The sequence below is a fragment of the Cervus canadensis genome, chromosome 31, assembly GCF_019320065.1.
Source record: "Cervus canadensis isolate Bull #8, Minnesota chromosome 31, ASM1932006v1, whole genome shotgun sequence".
Classification (NCBI taxonomy): Eukaryota; Metazoa; Chordata; class Mammalia; order Artiodactyla; family Cervidae; genus Cervus; species Cervus canadensis.
In genome coordinates, this window is record NC_057416.1 from 27,211,420 (window position 1) to 27,228,632 (window position 17,213).

Here is a 17,213-nt window from a genome sequence, read left to right on the forward strand (position 1 = left end):
GGGTGGATGGAGGCCCAGCAACCTATCCCGCCCGTGCCCGACCCAGTGTTGGCACCTTCTCTGTGACTTGTAGTGACACTTCTCCAAGGCCGGTTGTTAAAACTCTGTGCTTCCACTGCCAAGGGCAGGGGTTCAATCCCTGGTTGGGGAACTAAGATCCTGCATGCCATGTGGCTGGGCTGAAATAAATAAACTAAAAACAAAGACAAGGATGACTGCACATGATGTTTGCTAACCAACTTTTTATTTTTTACTTTTTATTTTATATTGCAGTATGGTGGTTCATCAGTAAAGAACCCACCTGCTTACTGCAGGAGACTCAGGTTCAATCCCTGGGTTGGGAAGATTCCCCGAAGGAGGAAATGGCAACCCATTCCAGTATTCTTGCCTGGAAAAACCATGGACAGAGGAGCCTGGTGGGCTACAGTCCACGGGGTCTCAAAGAATTGGATACAACTTAGCTTCTAAATGGCAACAGTAATTGATTCACAAAATTGCTTTAATTTCAGGTGTGCAATAAAGTGATTCAATTATACAGATACCTGCCTCTATTCTTTTTCAAATTTTCCCAATTAGCTAGCCTATTTTTTAAAAATTAAAAGTAAAATGAAGGATTGGATAAACTTGGTGGTTTTTAATTTTTGTGTGTGTGTGCCGGAATGTTGTTTGTTAAGTAATATTTAAAAATAGACACTGCATGGAATAGAGATATAAAAACAGAACTAATTTGTTTAAATCATGTGGAGTTTCTCTCTGTTTTTCCCTAGTGCCCCCATCAGTGGGCCCAAGGATAGCTGTTTCAAGTGCTAGAGGTCTGTGAGGCATGATCAGAAAGCCCCCGAGTGAGAAGTTCTCCTGGCCTCCTTCCAGTTCTGACATTTCTGAGGCTCTGATCACTCACCTGTGTTCCCTGCCCTGGGCTGGATCACAGCTCCGTCTTTCTGGGCAGCTGGGGGCTTGTATCTGGCAGGTATTGGTGGAGGAAGATGGAAAGAGCCTTTGCCCTGGGTCTCCAGCCTCACCTCACTTCATCCCTTTTCTGACCTTGTGATGTATCTCTCCTTTCTCCTAAGGCAAGTGAGGGTCCCTCCACCCCACTCCATCTTTGGACCAGGGGTCTAGGTGAGGAGTTCAGAAGGCGTGTTCCAGGAGGTCATCACACCACAGGTAGTCTTGAGGCCCACCCCTCGGATGGAGACGTGGAAATTCTCAGAGCAAGCAGCCTCCCTCCCCAGGCTGATGCTTTTTCTAAGCCTCTTGTCCTCTTCTGGGCTGTCACTGGCTTCAGCTGGATTAGGAGCTCAGGCTCTGACTTGCTGAGCTTTGGTCCGGTTTGTGAGTGACTCCCTGGGAACAAAAGGGGACAGGCCTCCCCGCTCTGATTTTTCCCTACCCCAATTCTCAGAATTCTCAAGAATACAGACTGCCGTAGGGAAAGTTAGCTAGGGAGAAGAGAGGTCCTTTCTTTTACTCCAAGACCATTGAAACCTGGCTCCTGCATGGGTAAATATTCCTCTCCCTGCTTCCTAGGTTCTTTCCAGAGAGATTTGGGGGTGTCAGCCACCTTCTCCCAGGCTGGCTCCAGAAGAAGAAGTGGAATTTGGCAGAGACCTTAAGGAACAATCCCAGCCCATTCAGAAGGCTGGTAACCACTGCCCACAAACAGCATTCTAAGAATGGCAGTCCCACTCCTGGGCATATATCTGGAGAAAACCATAATCCAAAGATCCATGCAGCCCTGTGTTCATTGCAGCCCTGTTTACAATAGCCAAGACATGGAAGCAACCTAGATGTCCACTGATGGATGAGTGGATAAAGAAGATGTGGTACAAATATACAACAGAATGTTCAGTTCAGTTCAGTCGGTCAGTCGCGTCCAACTCTTTGCGACCCCATGGATTGCAGCACACCAGGCCTCCCTGTCCATCACCAACTCTCGGAGTTTACTCAAACTCATGTCCATTGAGTTGGTGATGCTATCCAATCATTTTGTCCTCTGTTGTCCGCTTCTCCTCCTGCCTTCAATCTTTCCCAGCATCAGGGTCTTTTCCAATGAGTCAGCTCTTTGCATCAGGTGGCCAAAGTATTGGAGTTTGAGCTTCAACACCAGTCCTTCCAATGAATATTCAGGACTGATTTCCTTTAGGATGGATTGGTTGGGTCTCCTTGCTGTCCAAGGGACTCTCAAGAGTCTTCTCCAACACCACAGTTCAGAAGCATCAATTCTTTGGCACTCAGCTTTCTTTATAGTCCAACTCTCACATCCCTACATGACTACTGGAAAAACCATAGCCTTAACTAGACAGACCTCTGGAATGTTACTCAGTCCTAAAAAAGAATGAGGGACTTCCCTGGTGGTCCAGTGGCTCCCAAGACTACACGCTCCCAGTGCAGGGGCCCGGGTGTGATCCCCGATGAGGGAACTAGATCCCACATACCAAAACTAAAAGTTCTCACACCACAATTAAAGATCCTGCTTGCTACGCAACTAAGCCCCAGCATAGCCAAATAAATAAATAAGAGTGTAATCATTCCATTTGCAGCATGGATGGAAGGAACTTGAGACTATCATACTAAGTGAAATGAGTCAGACAAACAAAAATATATATGATATCGCACATATGTGAAATCGAAAAGATATATACAAATGAACTTACAAAGCAGAAACAGACTTCCAGATATCAAAAACAACTGTATGGTTACCAAAGGTGTGGCAGGGAGGGATAAATCAGAAGTTCGGCATAAACACACACATACCACTAGATAGGAGATAGTTACCCAATAAGGACCTATTGGATGGCACCAGGAACTCTATTCAGCTCTCTGGAAAGAGTATACTCATATTCTACATTAGGAAAGAAGCTAAAAAAGAATGAATACATGTATATGTATACCTGAATCACTTTGCTGTACATCTGAAGCTAATACAACACTATATATCAACTACACTCCAATAAAATTAAAATAAAAAAATAATAGACATCTATTTGAGAAATAAACTCAAAGGAATGGCAGGGGTAGGCTGGGGACTGGGAGAAGATGAAGGCCAGTGGACTTTCCCAGGCTCCTTAGGCTTCTTACATTTCTGGGTAAGACGTTACAACACAGTGACGGAAGGTCGATTTACCCCCAGGCTTGGAGGCAAACAGTCTTCAGGGGGGAGGCAGATCCAGTGTGAGAAAACGGCTATGGGCAGCGATGACCGGAAGGCAGGCAGGCATGTCCTTTTCCCACTGGGACCACCCCTGCTCAGACTCACCATGTGCAGACGTGGGCTCACAGCACCTTTCCACGTTTTAAGAGAAACTGGAAATCTGAATGTTGTGCGACATTTCCCGGTTATCGAGAAGTTGCATGGAAAACAAAATGCCCTCAGCTGGTGGGTTTGCTCAGTGCTGCGGTGCCCTTGCCCAACACATCTTCCTCCCTCTAGTGTGTGTCAACAGTCCTTAGTTTTTCTTTTAAAGATTTTTTTTTTTTTGAATGCGAACCATTTATTGAATTTGTTACAATCTTGCTTCTGTTTTATGTTTTGGTTTTTTGGCCCCCAGGCATGTGAGATCTTAGCTCCTTGATGGAGGAGCAAACCTGCACGCCCCCTGCACTGGAAGACAAAGTCTCAACTACTGGACCACTGGGGATGTCCTACTAGCTCTTAATTTTTAATCTAAGTCAGAGATGAGTCCTGGCATTTGCAAGCGGTGTTCACGGCATGCCAAGGGGCTTTGATCAGTTTCCCATTGCTCTTGAGACGAATCGCTGCTAACTTCATGGCTTGAACAATGCCCACTTATTATCTTACAGTGTGGTGGGTCAGAAGACTGGCATGGGACTCACCGGGATAAAATCAAGCTCTGTCAGCCGGCTACCTTCTGTTCTGGAGGATCTAGGAGAGAATCCATTTTCTTGCCTATTCCAGCTTCTAGAAGTGCCCACACACCTTACACCACATCTCCCATCCTTGTCTTCGAAGACAGCAATGGGTCCTCAGATCAAATCTCTCAGCTCAGTTTGAAAAGGTTCTGTGCTTTTTAAGGACTCATGTGATCAGGCCTCACGGGATACTTCAGTGGGATCTTCCCACCGTGAGGTTTCGGGGTTTTTAAAGTAATCAGTGACTGTACTGGGTCTTCATTGCCGCGCACAGGCTTTCTCTGGTTGTGGGGAGCTGGGAGAGCAATGCTCCTCTCCAGTTTTGGTGCTCGGGCTGCTCGTTGCTCTGACTTCTCTTGCTGCAGTTGGAGGCCTCTAGAGCGCAGGCTCAGTAGTTGTGGCACAAGAGTTTAGTTGCTTCATGGCATGTGGGATCTTCCCAGACCGGGGCTCGAACCCATATCTGCTGCATTGGCAGGCAGGTTCTTAACCCCTGGACCACCAGGGAGATCCCAAGCTTTTGGTTTTAACTACAAGTGCAAAATACCCTTTGCCACAGAGGTAATATATTCCAAGATTCTGGGGTTTAGAGAATCAACAGGGCTTCTCCCTAAACTTTTCCATCGTTTGCTCATTTCTTCTTCTGCAAAAAAAAAGTTCTGAGGACCGAAACTTATGATAAACAGGGTTTATCTTTCTGCATAATCTAGTCCACTCTTTTTCTGTTCAGACTTCCATTTCCTTAAAATATGTTTCTATTTTTTCTTTCTATTTTCTTTCTAGTTGAGGTATAGCTGATTTACAATATCATGTAAGTTTCAGGGGTACAACATAGGGATTCACGATTTCTAGAGGTTATATTCCATTTATAGTTATAATAAAACACTGGCTATATTCCCTGTGCTATACAATATATCCTTGTAACTTAATTATTGTATATGTAGTAGTCTGTACCTCTTAGTCCCTGTCCTACTGTGCTCCTTCCCACTTTCCTCTCCCCACTGGTAACCACTAATTTGTTCTATAGATCTGTGAGTCCGTTTCTGCTTTGTTACATTCACTATGTTGTTTTATTTTTTAGATTTCACATGTAAGTGATATCATACAGTGTATGTCTCTGTCCGACTTATTTCACTTAGCAGAATACCTTGCAAGTCCATCCATGTTGTTGTGAATGGAAACATTTTAGTAGATTTTAATGGCTGAGTTTTTAATTGGGCTTCCCTGGTGGCTCAGCAGTAAAGAATCTGCCTGCAATGCAGGAGACTCGGGTTTGATCCCTGGGTAAGGAAAATCCTCTAGCGAAGGAGACGGCAAGCCAACTCCAGTAGTCTCTCTTGGGAAACCCCACGGATAGAGGAGCCTGGCGGGCTACAGTCCACGGGTCCACAAAAGAGCCGGACGTGACTTAGTGACCAAACAACAACAATAGCAACAATATCCCTTTGGGTATATACGCCACATCTTCTTCATCTATTTATCTGTTGATGGGTACTCGGGTTGTCTCTATATCTTGGCTATTGTAAACAATGCTGCTATGAACATTGGGGGTGCATGTGTCTTTTTGAATTAATGCTTTCATTTTCATCTTTTTTTTTCCCAGTAAATACCCAGGAGTAGGATTGCTGGATCATATAGTAGTTCTATTTTTTTTGGAGAAATCCCCCAAACTGGTTTCCAATGCAGCACCAATTTACATTCCCACCAACAGTGCACGAAGGTTCCTTTTTCTAAGGGATCTGTTTGTTGGGGGCGGGGGGCCTTCAGTGCAGCGTCGCCGCATCCTCCCCAGCGATTTTCTCAGCTGCTGGTTTGCTTTCTAGCTCCATCTGCTGCCGCGGCTCGCAGAAACAGAAGCTCTCTCTTCACCCCCGCTCCCTGAGCAGCTTCTCAGCTGGGATTAGTCACAGGGTGAAGGACTGGGCAAACATTCCTCCTTCTCCCCAGAGTCGCCAAGGGCCCTGGGGTCAGCAACGAGGGTTTGAGTCGACACTGGATGGGGCAGGCTGGGAGGATGATGAGTTGGGCTTGAGTCACAGTTCCCCGGGGGCCTGAGGCTCTGCCAGTTAGAGGCACAGGCTGCGTCTAACAAGAGCGTTCACTTTCAAGTTCTATGCTTGGGTCCAACCGGTCCATTGTGTGAGAACTGGATGCAGGAGGCTGGACTTATTATTTTTTTTTATTTTAATATTTTTTGTTTGGCTGTGCTGGGTCTAAGTTGCAGCACACGGCATCCTTAGTTGCAGCATGTGGGATCTAGTTCCCTGACCAGGGATTGAACCCAAGCCCCCTGCATTGGGACTGTGGAGTCTTAGCCACTGGACTACCACGGAAGTCCCAGGAGCCTGGACTTAACGCCGGATTGGGCAGGTGGTGGCTTCCTTGGTGGCTCAGAGGGTAAAGGGTCTGCCTGCAATGTGGGAGACCCGGGTTCAATCCCAGGGTCAGGAAGATCTCCCGGAGAAGGAAATGGCAACCCACTCCGGTACTCTTGTCTGGAAAATCCCACTCATGGAGAAGCCTGGTAGGCTACGCAGGCCATGCAGTCGCAAAGAGCTGGACACGACTGAGCGACTTCACTTTGGGCAGGTGTGAGTGAGCCCCATTTGTGACAGGTGACCCTCTCTGCCCCCCTGGAGGGTAGAACTGATTCTGTGTGGTCACCAGGCTGTGCCCCTCTCTTCTGTCTCTTGACCCCTATAGGTCCCCCAAACACACATGTACCCTTAAATGGTGGAGGTGGAGGGACACACACCAGTGTGATGGCCACACGCATAGATGCTGGAGCCAGAGCTGCCAGGTGGGAATCTGAGCTCTCCCGCTGACTATTTGAGTGCATCATGTGCTCAGTCCTCTCTGACTCTTCGTGACCTCCATGGCCTGTAGCCCTTGGGGCTCCTCTGTCCACGGGATTTTTCCAGGCAAGAATTCTGGAGTGGGTTGCCACTTCTTATTCCAGGGGATTTTCCCGGCCCAGGGATCAAACCCATGTCTCTTGCATCTCCTGCACTGGCAGGCAAATTCTTTATCCTTAGGAAAATTGCTGCTGCTGCTAAGTCGCTTCAGTCGTGTCCGACTCTGTCTGACCCCATAGACGGCAGCCCACCAGGCTCCCCTGTCCCTGGGATTCTCCAGGCAAGAACACTAGAGTGGGTTGCCATTTCCTTCTCCGATGCAGGAAAGTGAAAGGGAAGTCGCTTAGTTATTCGACTCCTAGCGACCCCACGGACTGCAGCCTACCAGGATCCTCCATCCATGGGATTTTCCAGGCAAGAGTACTGGAGTGGCTTGCCATTGCCTTAGGAAAATTACTTAACCTCAATTTCCTTGTTTCCAAGTATTGACAAAGAAATCACTTCACATGGTTTTTAATGAGGATTAAATGACTTAATATCTGCAAAGACAGAAGAGTGCCTGGGCCAGAGCCACAATATGGCTTTTGTTAAATAATAATAATATACACATACATATGGGCGATATATATACATATATATACACACATATGTATATACATATACACCTATACATATATACACACATACATACATATATATACACACATATATATGGGAGATATATACATATATATGGGAGATATGTATATATATTTATATGTATATATATGTATTTATATTTATATATATGGCTTCCTAGCTGGTGTTAGTGGTAAAGAATCTGCCTGCCAATTCAGGAGGCATAAGAAACCTGGGTTGGATCCATCTGTCAGAAAGATCCCTTGGAAATGGCAACCCACTCCATTATTCTCACCTGGGAAATCCCATGGACAGAGGAGCCAGGGGAGAGAGGTAAATTAATGTCACCAACACCCATACGGCTGTGTGCTGGGGCCAAGGGTCCTAGCTGTCAGATCTTTTGGCCCCATCTTCCCACCACTGTAATGTGATTATGGGATGCAAGTGTCAAACGAGAGCTTTCTAACACTAAGAGCTAGTAATATGTAATGATTCCCGATCATCAAAAATGGCCAAGCAAGGGACTTCCTGGCTCAGCCAGTGGTTAAGACTCCAAGGCAGGGGGCATGGGTTCAATCCCTGGTCAGGGAACTAAAATCCCATCTGCCTTGCAGTGTGGTCAATAAATAAATAAAAATAATCTTTCTTTGCTTCAGTTAAAAAGAAAAAAAAAAATGGCCAAGCAAATGAATGCTTGATAGCTATCATCAAGTGACTTATTGTAAAAGCAATTTATTTATGCCTGTGGAAAGTGGAAATCGTTCATCTGTGAAGGCATCTTTGAGTTTTGAGATTCTGAGTTTCTGTACTTTGGGGTAGAATCTACACTTAGTTATATTAAGTGATTTTTCTTCTGTATTTTTCACTTCCTTTTACACCCCACCCTCTTCTTCCACTCATGCAGATGTTCTGGGAACACACTGCCCGTTTTTGTGGTTTTTTTTTTGCCACTGGAATCTTAGTTTTTTGACTGGGGATTGAATCTGCACCTTCTGTCAGTGAAAGCGCAGAGTCCTAACCACTGGACCACCAGGGAATTTCTGGGAAACACACCCTTTTAAAAAGAAGGGTGTGGTAAAAAAAAAAAGAGAGAGAGAAGGATGTGGTGGCTGGCAGTTTGGCAGTTGGAATACCAAAAAAGATCATACTATTCACTCTGGTGGTTGACTCTATTTTTGGATGAGATTTACTAGGGGGATTATGTTACCCTCTTCCGAGGAAAACCTGGAAAGATTAGAAGAGGAAGCAATCACATCACCTCCCCATCCCTCGTCTCCAATTTCTTGGCATGAGGCAAAAACCCAACTCATGATTTAGGGCTGGGATTGATTTAAGGTTAATATTCTGCTCTTCCACGAGAATGGGGGACTTGATATAGAAAGCAAGCTGCTTTTTTTGAAAATAAGTTATATTGCGTTTGCCAAAAAGCTCGTTCGGGATTGGAAAGCCCCGAGTGCATTTTTGGACCACCCCAGTATTTCTTACCGGAGTTTGTGAACAGAGACCTATTTTAAGCTTCAAAGATACCAGTGTGCGGAGTCCCACTCCAGGTTGCAACTCTGACTTTTTGGTCCTCTGCTGCCCCCGCGTGGACATAAATGGAAATAACAAGATATCCTTAACAGCTGGCGTGTGGAATCGGACTTGGGAGAAATCTCCCTTAAAAACTGGAAACGTTAGTCGCTCAGTCGTGCCCGAGTCTTTGTGACCCCATGGGCTGTAGCCCGCCAGGCTCCTCTGTCCATAGAATTCTCCAGGCAAGAAGACTGGAGTGGGTTGCCATGTCCTTCTCCAGGGGATCTTCCCGACCCAGGAGACCCAAGAACCCTGGTCTCCTGCATTGCAGGCAGATTCTTGACTGTCCGAGCCGCCAGGGATGATCCCCCTTAAGAATCACTGGGGGCATAAGGGCTGGCGGGGGCTCAGGACCCTTAGAGAGGAGCCAGGGGCCCTCGGGAAGAGAGCTGCAGACTCAGACAAGCCGTCAGTGATTCAAGAGGCTCGCGTCGTTTTCACCATTTTTATTTTTCCTGGAGACGCTTGGATCCAGTAAGCGAGCGATCAGCGATAGACTCGAAGTCATGCACCTCTGCCATTTTTGGGCCACGACCAGCACCCGCGGGCTCGGCGCCAAGCCTCCCACACCTCTTCCTGCCGTGTTTGGAGTAACAAGTCTGCAGGCTTCTCTCTTAGCTTTTCGCACCATCTCATCACCGTCTGTCTCTCTGCTCCTGGCCCCACACAACTCGACATCATCACAGCCGTGCCGGCCGCCTCCCTGACTCTCCCCGCAGGGGCACAGGGCAGAGCGGGTCCTTATCAGAGAGGGAGGGGAACACTTGAGCACAAAGAAGAGAAGGGGCCTTGAATCTCTGGGACCACCCTGACTGGCATCCAGGACCCTAGCTGCCTCCCTCCCAGGCCAGCTCCTTCCTAGGTGATTGTCACCCTGCCCAGCTCACCCCTCCCCATCCCCTCGCAACAGATAGCAGCTGTGGCCTGGGCCATGTCCCAGCCCTCTAAGGAGAGTAAGGGTTCACTCGGTCTCCCCCCCACCTGCCCCCTGGGCCTCCGCTGTCCAGCTGGGATCCAGGGACCCACAGGCCTGGCCTGACCTCCCTACCCCACCCCTCATGCCTCCAGCCCCTGCCGCAGCCTGCGGTCCAAGGCCAGGAGCTGCCTCAAGAAGCCCCGGTTGGGGATGATGCCTCGGTGGTCCTTGACTTTCTTGATGGCCTCCACGAGGGTGAGGCGGTGGTACAGCATGAGGTAGGCCAGCACCAGGGTGGCCGAGCGGCTCACTCCCACGGCGCAGTGCACCAGGATCCTCCCTGTGAACACAACACAGACGAGAGAGGCAGCTGGGGGACCGTGCGCTGGGCTGGAGGAGGCTGGGGGCAGGTGAGGAGGAAGACAGGCAAGCAGAGATGCTCAGAGGCACAGATGGGGGGACGGTAAGAATCTGAATCCCGGCAACCGGGGGCACACAGACGGGAAGACACGGAAAACTTGGAGCAGTTCAGCATCCATAAATCCAAAATGGGCTCGAAGAGGGACTTGCCTGGTGGTCCAGCGGCCAGGACTCCAAGCTCCCAATGCAGGGGGCCCCAGTCCAAGACCTGGTCAGGGAACTACATCGCTCATGCCACAGTTTAGACCCAGAACAGCCAAATAAATAAACAAATAAACATTTAAAACATAACTAACATAGAGCTTAAAAAAAAAGAGCTTGAAGGGAGACACTCAAGATTAATGCAAAACCCAGCTTTGTACCAAGAAGAGTTTCCGCTTGATACTCGCTGAGTGCATCCATGGAAAATCCTTTGTGTCTAACCTGGCCCTTCCTCAGTCTCCCATCTGGGGGGGTGGTGTGTGTGTGTGTGGGTGATTAGTATCTATTTTTTCCCATTTAAAAAAATCTTTTCTTTTTTTTCTCTGTAATGAACAGCATGTGGGAATCTTAGTTCTCCAACCGAGGACTGAACCCACACCCCTGCATTGGAAGAGTAAAGTTTTAGCCACTGGGGAAGTCCCAATACATCTTATATTTTTTAAATAAAATACCTTTTACTTTAAAAAATAAATTATTTTTATATCTTAAATATATATATATATATTCTGATCACTAAAGCAAGACAGGCAAAGCAAGAATCGTTAGAACGTCTAGAAATATGTAAAGAAGGCAACAATTAAAAAAAATATATCTCCCATAATCTTCCTGCCCAGGGGCAATTTGCCACTCTCCCGACATTTGGGATTATTTCCTTCTTTATGGATTGCATTGAAAAGACGGTTGAGAGAAGAGTTTTCCTTGCTGAGCATCTTATCACATCATTCAAGTCTCTCTCTCCACACCCAGAGCCCCCGGCTCTGCTCTAAGTCAGTGTCCGTGGGTCCACCCCTCCGCCTCGCTCCCCTCCCTTCCTACCTCCTGGCTGGCTCAGCGCCCGGTGGATGAAGTCGGCGGCCGCCTGGAAGTGGACGCTCATGTCGAAGGCCGGCGAGTCGTGGGCCTCGACACCCAGGTAGCGGATGCCCAGCCCCTCGTAGGCTTCGGGCGTCCCTCGCCACCGGCTGTGAGAAGCGTTGAGGACGTGCGTGATGCCCAGGCGACGCAGCTCACGGTGGTTGTTGGCTATTTCCCTGCATTGAGGAGCAGAGGTTGGAGGGGGTGAGGCTGGGGGATGGGACCAGACACCCCGGTTGGTACCCTGATCACCACCCGGCCAACATCACTGGCTCCAGGCCTTCCCTTCACTTCCTGAGGACCCGGGATGCGCAATGACTCTGAGTCTTGTCCTGGAGCAAAGCTGGGGAGTCCTGGAGAGATTTTTGGCCTGGTGGAGAGAAGACAAGAGAGACGGGCAAACCGCAGCCCGGATAACATACGGAAAGATGCTCGGAGGCCACAGGATTTTATTAATACTTGATCCGTGAGAAAGAGCAACAGGGTTTGTACTTCATGGAAGGAAGTACCTGCCAACAGTGGAATCTAGCTGGAGAAAGACTGGGGCATCTCGGGAGAGACGGGTTTTCTTCACACCAGGGCATTCAGGTAGAGAGAGGAGGTCAGTGGATGGGTCTGGACGTGGCAGGGAGGACCTGGACACTGGATGGCTTGTTGGAGCAGCTCACGTTTAACCTGGTAACCTTAAATTGCTTTGGTTCTCACCACTCCCCCGTTACTCCATTTTTATAAAACTATTTTTTTTTCTGGCTGTCCCATGCGGCCTGTAGGATCTTAGTTCCTTGACCAGGGATCGAACCTGTGCACACTGAAGTGGAAGCAGGGAGTCCTAAACACTGGACAGTCAGGGAAGTTCCTTTCCCGTTTAGACTCTCTCTGATGCCCAGAATCGTCTTGTGTTTTGCCAGTTACTCCAAGCCCATGGTTACCCTGCGGATGTCACCTGCAGGGGTTTCCGTGGTTCACAGCCCTCAGCTCATGCCAACAGGGTCATATCGAATGCCCTGTCTAGTGCCAGCTCCTGGAGCTGAAAGCACCCTGAACTTGAACCTCTAAATCCTGGGCTCTGCTACTTACGACCCGTGGGACCTTGGGCCAGTCCCAGCTTCTCTGAGCTTCCAATTCCTCCTGTGTAACCTGGGGATAGTGGTACCTACCTCACCAGGCTATCATGAAGATTAACAGAGAAAAAGCCTGTGAAAAACTCCTTGTAGGCTCTAAAGCTCTCGGAAAAGACCTGTAGGGCCTCCTTTCTCTTTGACTCCTGTCTCTCTGTCGCCCCCATCTGGCAGAGCCTCTGCATACTCTTTGGCTTGGCTTGGTCCACTCCCCACACCCTTTTTGTTTTATGTGCTAAATCGCTTCAATCCGACTCTTTGTGACCCTGTGGACTGTAACCCACCGGGCGCCTCTGTCCATGGGCTTCTCCAGGCAAGAATACTGAAGTGGGCTGCCATGCCCTCCTCCAGGGCATCTTCCCGACCCGGGGATCGAACCCAGGTCTCTTACATCTTCTGCATTGCCAGGCAGGTTCTTTACCATTAATGTCGCCTGGGGCACCACTCACCTTACCAGCCACTGTTCCTGGCCCCAGTGATAGCTTTTTCTCAGGGCACAAAGATGGACGGTCAGATAAGTCATCTATGATGTCCAGCCCACAGCACTGGCATATGAAAATGCTAATGCATTGTGCTAAATGAATGACATGATTACTTGAACAGAGATTGTCTGTCCAGAATTGGGTCTATCAGTAATCCTGCCCAAACTAAGAGACACCGGTTCGATCCCTGGGCCCGGAAGATCCCTTAGAGGAGGGCCAGGCAAGCCACTCCAGCATTCTTGCCTGGAGAATCCCATGGACAGAGGACCCTCGCTGGCTACAGTCCATGGGGTCGCAAAGAGTCCAACTTGACTGAAGTGACTTAGCACATAGGTAATCCTGTCCACCCTCCCCAACCCTCCAGCCTCCACTCTACCCATGTACCCCCTCCCTTCCACCCTCAATGTGGAACCAACAGCACAACTCCACGCCTCTCTGCCACCCTTCTTTCTTCTTGCACACACACACACACACAAACACACAGCCCCCATACACACGCAGCCGTGGCCCCAGTCAACCGGGTACATACTGGTCTCCGAGGTAGAGGCCTGGCCAGACCTCGTCGGCGTGGTTACAGGCGGTCTTGCCCGTGTAGAGCAGCCTCTCCAACTCGAAGACGTTGAGGAAGGGGTGCTGGACAGCGGGCGGCTCCTCCAGGGCGCCTCTCACGCGGACGGGAGACCTCGAGCCGCTCCGGGAGAAGCGGGCCATGAATGTCACCGAAGCCCAGAGCCAGTTGCCGGGACACATCTTAGAGGCGGCAGGAGGCCTGGCAGCCACCGGGGTGCGCGAGGTGAGGCGGGGCGGGTGTCCAGGTGGCAGCTGCGGGCAGAGGCGGGGTGTGAGTGACGCCTGAGCGCGTCCGGGGCGGCGGGGTCCCTGTCCGCCCCGGGGAGAAGGTTCTGGAGAAGGACGGTGAAGTCTGGCCCTGGGCGGGGCGGGCGCTCTGGACGGTCGTCTCCTTTGAGCGGCAGCAGCTCCTGTCGCCCTGCTCTTTGGCTCCGCCAGGCAAGGAGGTGGGAGCATCACATGTTCTTGTTTACGGGCCGAGGCAGCGGCCCAGCTGCTGGGCGTCTGCTCCACCACCCCACCCCCACTCCGCACACACAGAGTCAACACACACACACACGCACACGCACACGCACACACATTTGGCATCTGGGTGGCAGGGCCCAGTGCTGGAAGCCTTGCCAGTCTGGGTCTCATCTGCCTGGGGCTGCCGGCATGAGGAGCTGGGAGGGGGACTTGGGGGGAGGTTCTGGATCCATCCAGAAGGAGTTGGCCTGAAGCCAGCAGCAGCTGGGGCCAGTGACAGCCCCGCCGCCGGCCTGGGGGGTGGGGTGGTGGTGGTGGATGGGGGGGAGATGGGCTGCCTTAACCCCTTCCTGCCCTCCCGCCCTCAGCCTGCTCTGGGAAGTCCAGCCGGGGGGATGGGGCGCGTGGGGAAGAGTAGTAAAGAGGAAGCTGAAGTTTTTGAAAAACACTTGCTGAAGACCCGGGTTAATGGAAGGAAGAGCCAGTTATCTGGGCAACACAGGCAAAGCAGCCTCCCTTGGTCAACGTAACAGATGTCACTGATTAAACCTCATCTCTCTGGGTCCAGGCAGGGCTGGAGTACTCTGTGTGTGTGTGTGGGTGTGTGTGTGTGTGTGTGTGTGGGTGTGGAGAGGCAGAGGGTGGGGGCTGGAGGAGGGAAGAAAGTGAAGAAATGGGGGCTCCTGCCTGGCCCAGGGGCTCAGAATGTGGAATTAGCGCCTGTGTTGCTGGTGAAATCAAGTGACCCTATTTAGCACACGGGGGTCCTCAATGAGGGGCCTGACTCCCTGTGAAGAGCAGGGACCACACGTTGAGCTGTGGAGCTGGGAAGGGCCAGCCTTTGAGACTCGCCCTGGGAGCTGCAGGCAGGGGGGGATCGTAGCAACAGCCCGGCACTCCAGCGCCTCTTATCTCCTCTTCCTACCCCTCCTCCTCCTCCTCTGCATGGTGATCCTGGCCCTCGGAAAAGTGGGCTGCTTTGAAGAATCCCTCTCCCATGCCTCCTCCTGTCTTCTGCCCCAGGGGCTCAAGGAAGGGTCCCCAGTGAGAGGCCATCTTCATCCTGTCCCCTCCCCCCAGTCTCAACAGGGTCCCAGTTCTCCCCAGTCCTCATCCCCCCAGGGCCAGGAGAGCTCCAGCACTCACAAGGCATAAGAAGCAGGGGTCTTAGGATCAGGACTGGTGAAGGGAGGCTGGATCTTAGGGTGTTGAGGGGTTATTTAGGAAGAGAGATTTTTCCCCCCCCCAATGGCTGATCAGAAGGAGTGTAGAAAGAGAACAGTGTAGCAATCACGGCCACCTCCATCACCACTATCACCATCCTGACCATCATCCCCACCACCACTATCACTGTCATCCCCACCGGGATCGACATCTTCATCATTGCATCACCATATCACCATCTACTTATTGCTCCGCAGGCCTGAAGACCTCACCACTTGGCTCCCAAACAACATTTTCTGGGAACAGAATGCTGCTGCCTGTGTGATGCTGAATGGTGGAAAGAAAGCGGGAAGCAGCCCAGGTGTCGCGGGAGCTCCGTGGCACTCGCTTTCTCCCCATTCCGTCCCTGGACACGCTCCAGCCCCACCCGCCAGCTTTTGGGGGCCCCGGGCCGCGGCCCCCCTCCCATCCTCCCTCCCTCTGCTGTGGTTGTAACAGGTTCATGGCTGTCGCCCAGTCCTCGCCAACCCAGACAGCCAGGCGCGGAGGGAGGGAGCCCCGGGAGGGCCCCGCCGGCGGGCTCCCAGGCCCCTTTTAACCGCCCCCGACCCCCCGCCCCAGCCCCCCAGCCCCGGCCCCCGGTCCTTCGCCCACCCGCCGCGGCCCCGCTACCTCGGGAGGCGGCGCGGGTCTCAGTCCCGGAGGCGGATCGCAGGCGCAGGCAGCCCCACGGCCATGACTCCGCCGCCGCCTCGGTCTGGCTTGGCAGACCGGTTGACGGATTAGCATCTATTTTTAAGCCATGACACGCACGTCGAAGCGGGGCTGGTGTCGGTGTGCGCGTGTGTCGGCGACACGCAGGGACCCGGTCTCGCACCCGGGGGCCCGAGCGGACAGGCGGCGTGGGCCACGCAGCCCGCACCCCCTGCGGCCCCGCCTCGCGGGCAAGCTCGTGTGTATGTGTATTTTCGGAGCTGCGCCAATGACAGGCACTTTGCCTAAAGCTGACATTATGTAAGGAGGCCCAGACGGTGTCTTGAGCACACACGCTCCTCCCCGGCAGCATTAATTACACAGACTCCAGGACGATGCCCACTCACTTGTACATGTCTCCTGCGCCAGAACACTGGCACAAATAACTCTTGTCCTTAACCCTGATGAGTATTTACTAAGCACGGTGTACCCTCTGCTCCACAGATCTTAACTCATTTTATCTTCATCGCAGTCTCTGAGGGAGGAGAGGATATTGTTATTGTGCCCATTTTAGGGAGGAGGAGATGGAGGCATCCAGAGGCTAAGTAATTTGCCCAGGGCACTCCCTAGGCGCTGCCAGGCAGCCTGGTTGCCTGCCTGGGAAGTTCAAGTCCGTAAGCGCTTTCTGAACAGGTGTCAGCCCTTCCATCCACCCGCTCCCCCACCCCCCAACACACACACAATGGAGAAGGCACAGTGGATTTCTCTTTCTTTTTTTGAAAAGGTATTTATCTGGCTGCTCCAGGTCTTAGCTGTGGCATGTGGGATCTAGTGCCCGGACCAGGATGGAACCCAGTCCCTCTGCATTGGGAATGTGGAGTCTTAACTACTGAACCACCAGTTCAGCACAGTGGCTTTTTATCAGGAAGCCATTTTCACCAGCTCAGCTCCTTGTGAATTTCCTTTTCCTCTGCTCCTGAAGAAATTCACATGTTGCCTTGTGGTGATACTTAGCTTCACTTGCTTTTCTACCCCAAGTACCTTCTTGGCTTCTGTATTGTAAACACTTCGAAGGCAAGGACTGTCGAAGGCAAGGACTGTGTTGTGGTCCCCGGCGCCTGGCTCGCTGTGTGATGGGGGTGGGTTGGGGGCAGGAATGAATGTTATCAGGTGATGCTTTAAAAAGACAGCCTCCAGGCAAGTTGCCTGGTGAGAGGAAGGTAGGAAAAAGACAAGGTCAGGCTGGACCTGGCTGGGGATGAGTAAATGGTATACCTATTGTAGCTGAAACCAGGATGGACTCCATTCCTAGAGGGAGAATAGGTCAGGCTTTGAAATCTGAGTCAGAGAAAGTGACACAGTCCCCAGGTCAGCTCCATCACAGGATGCCAGTAATTCCCCTTCTACA

At 51.0% G+C, this 17,213-nt stretch overlaps 1 protein-coding gene across 1 annotated transcript; it reads right to left on the reverse strand.

Moving 5' to 3' along the window:
- Window positions 1-9,352: 9,352 nt before the first annotated feature.
- DUSP26 (dual specificity phosphatase 26) lies at window positions 9,353-16,199 on the reverse strand. Its single transcript, XM_043454594.1, has 4 exons — window positions 15,785-16,199; window positions 13,443-13,735; window positions 11,275-11,489; window positions 9,353-10,177 (listed from the first exon to the last, which is right to left on the reverse strand). Exons 1-4 carry the CDS (start codon window positions 15,899-15,901, stop codon window positions 9,978-9,980), a joined length of 825 nt encoding a protein of 274 aa, XP_043310529.1. The 5' UTR covers window positions 15,902-16,199; the 3' UTR covers window positions 9,353-9,977.
- Window positions 16,200-17,213: the final 1,014 nt, after the last annotated feature.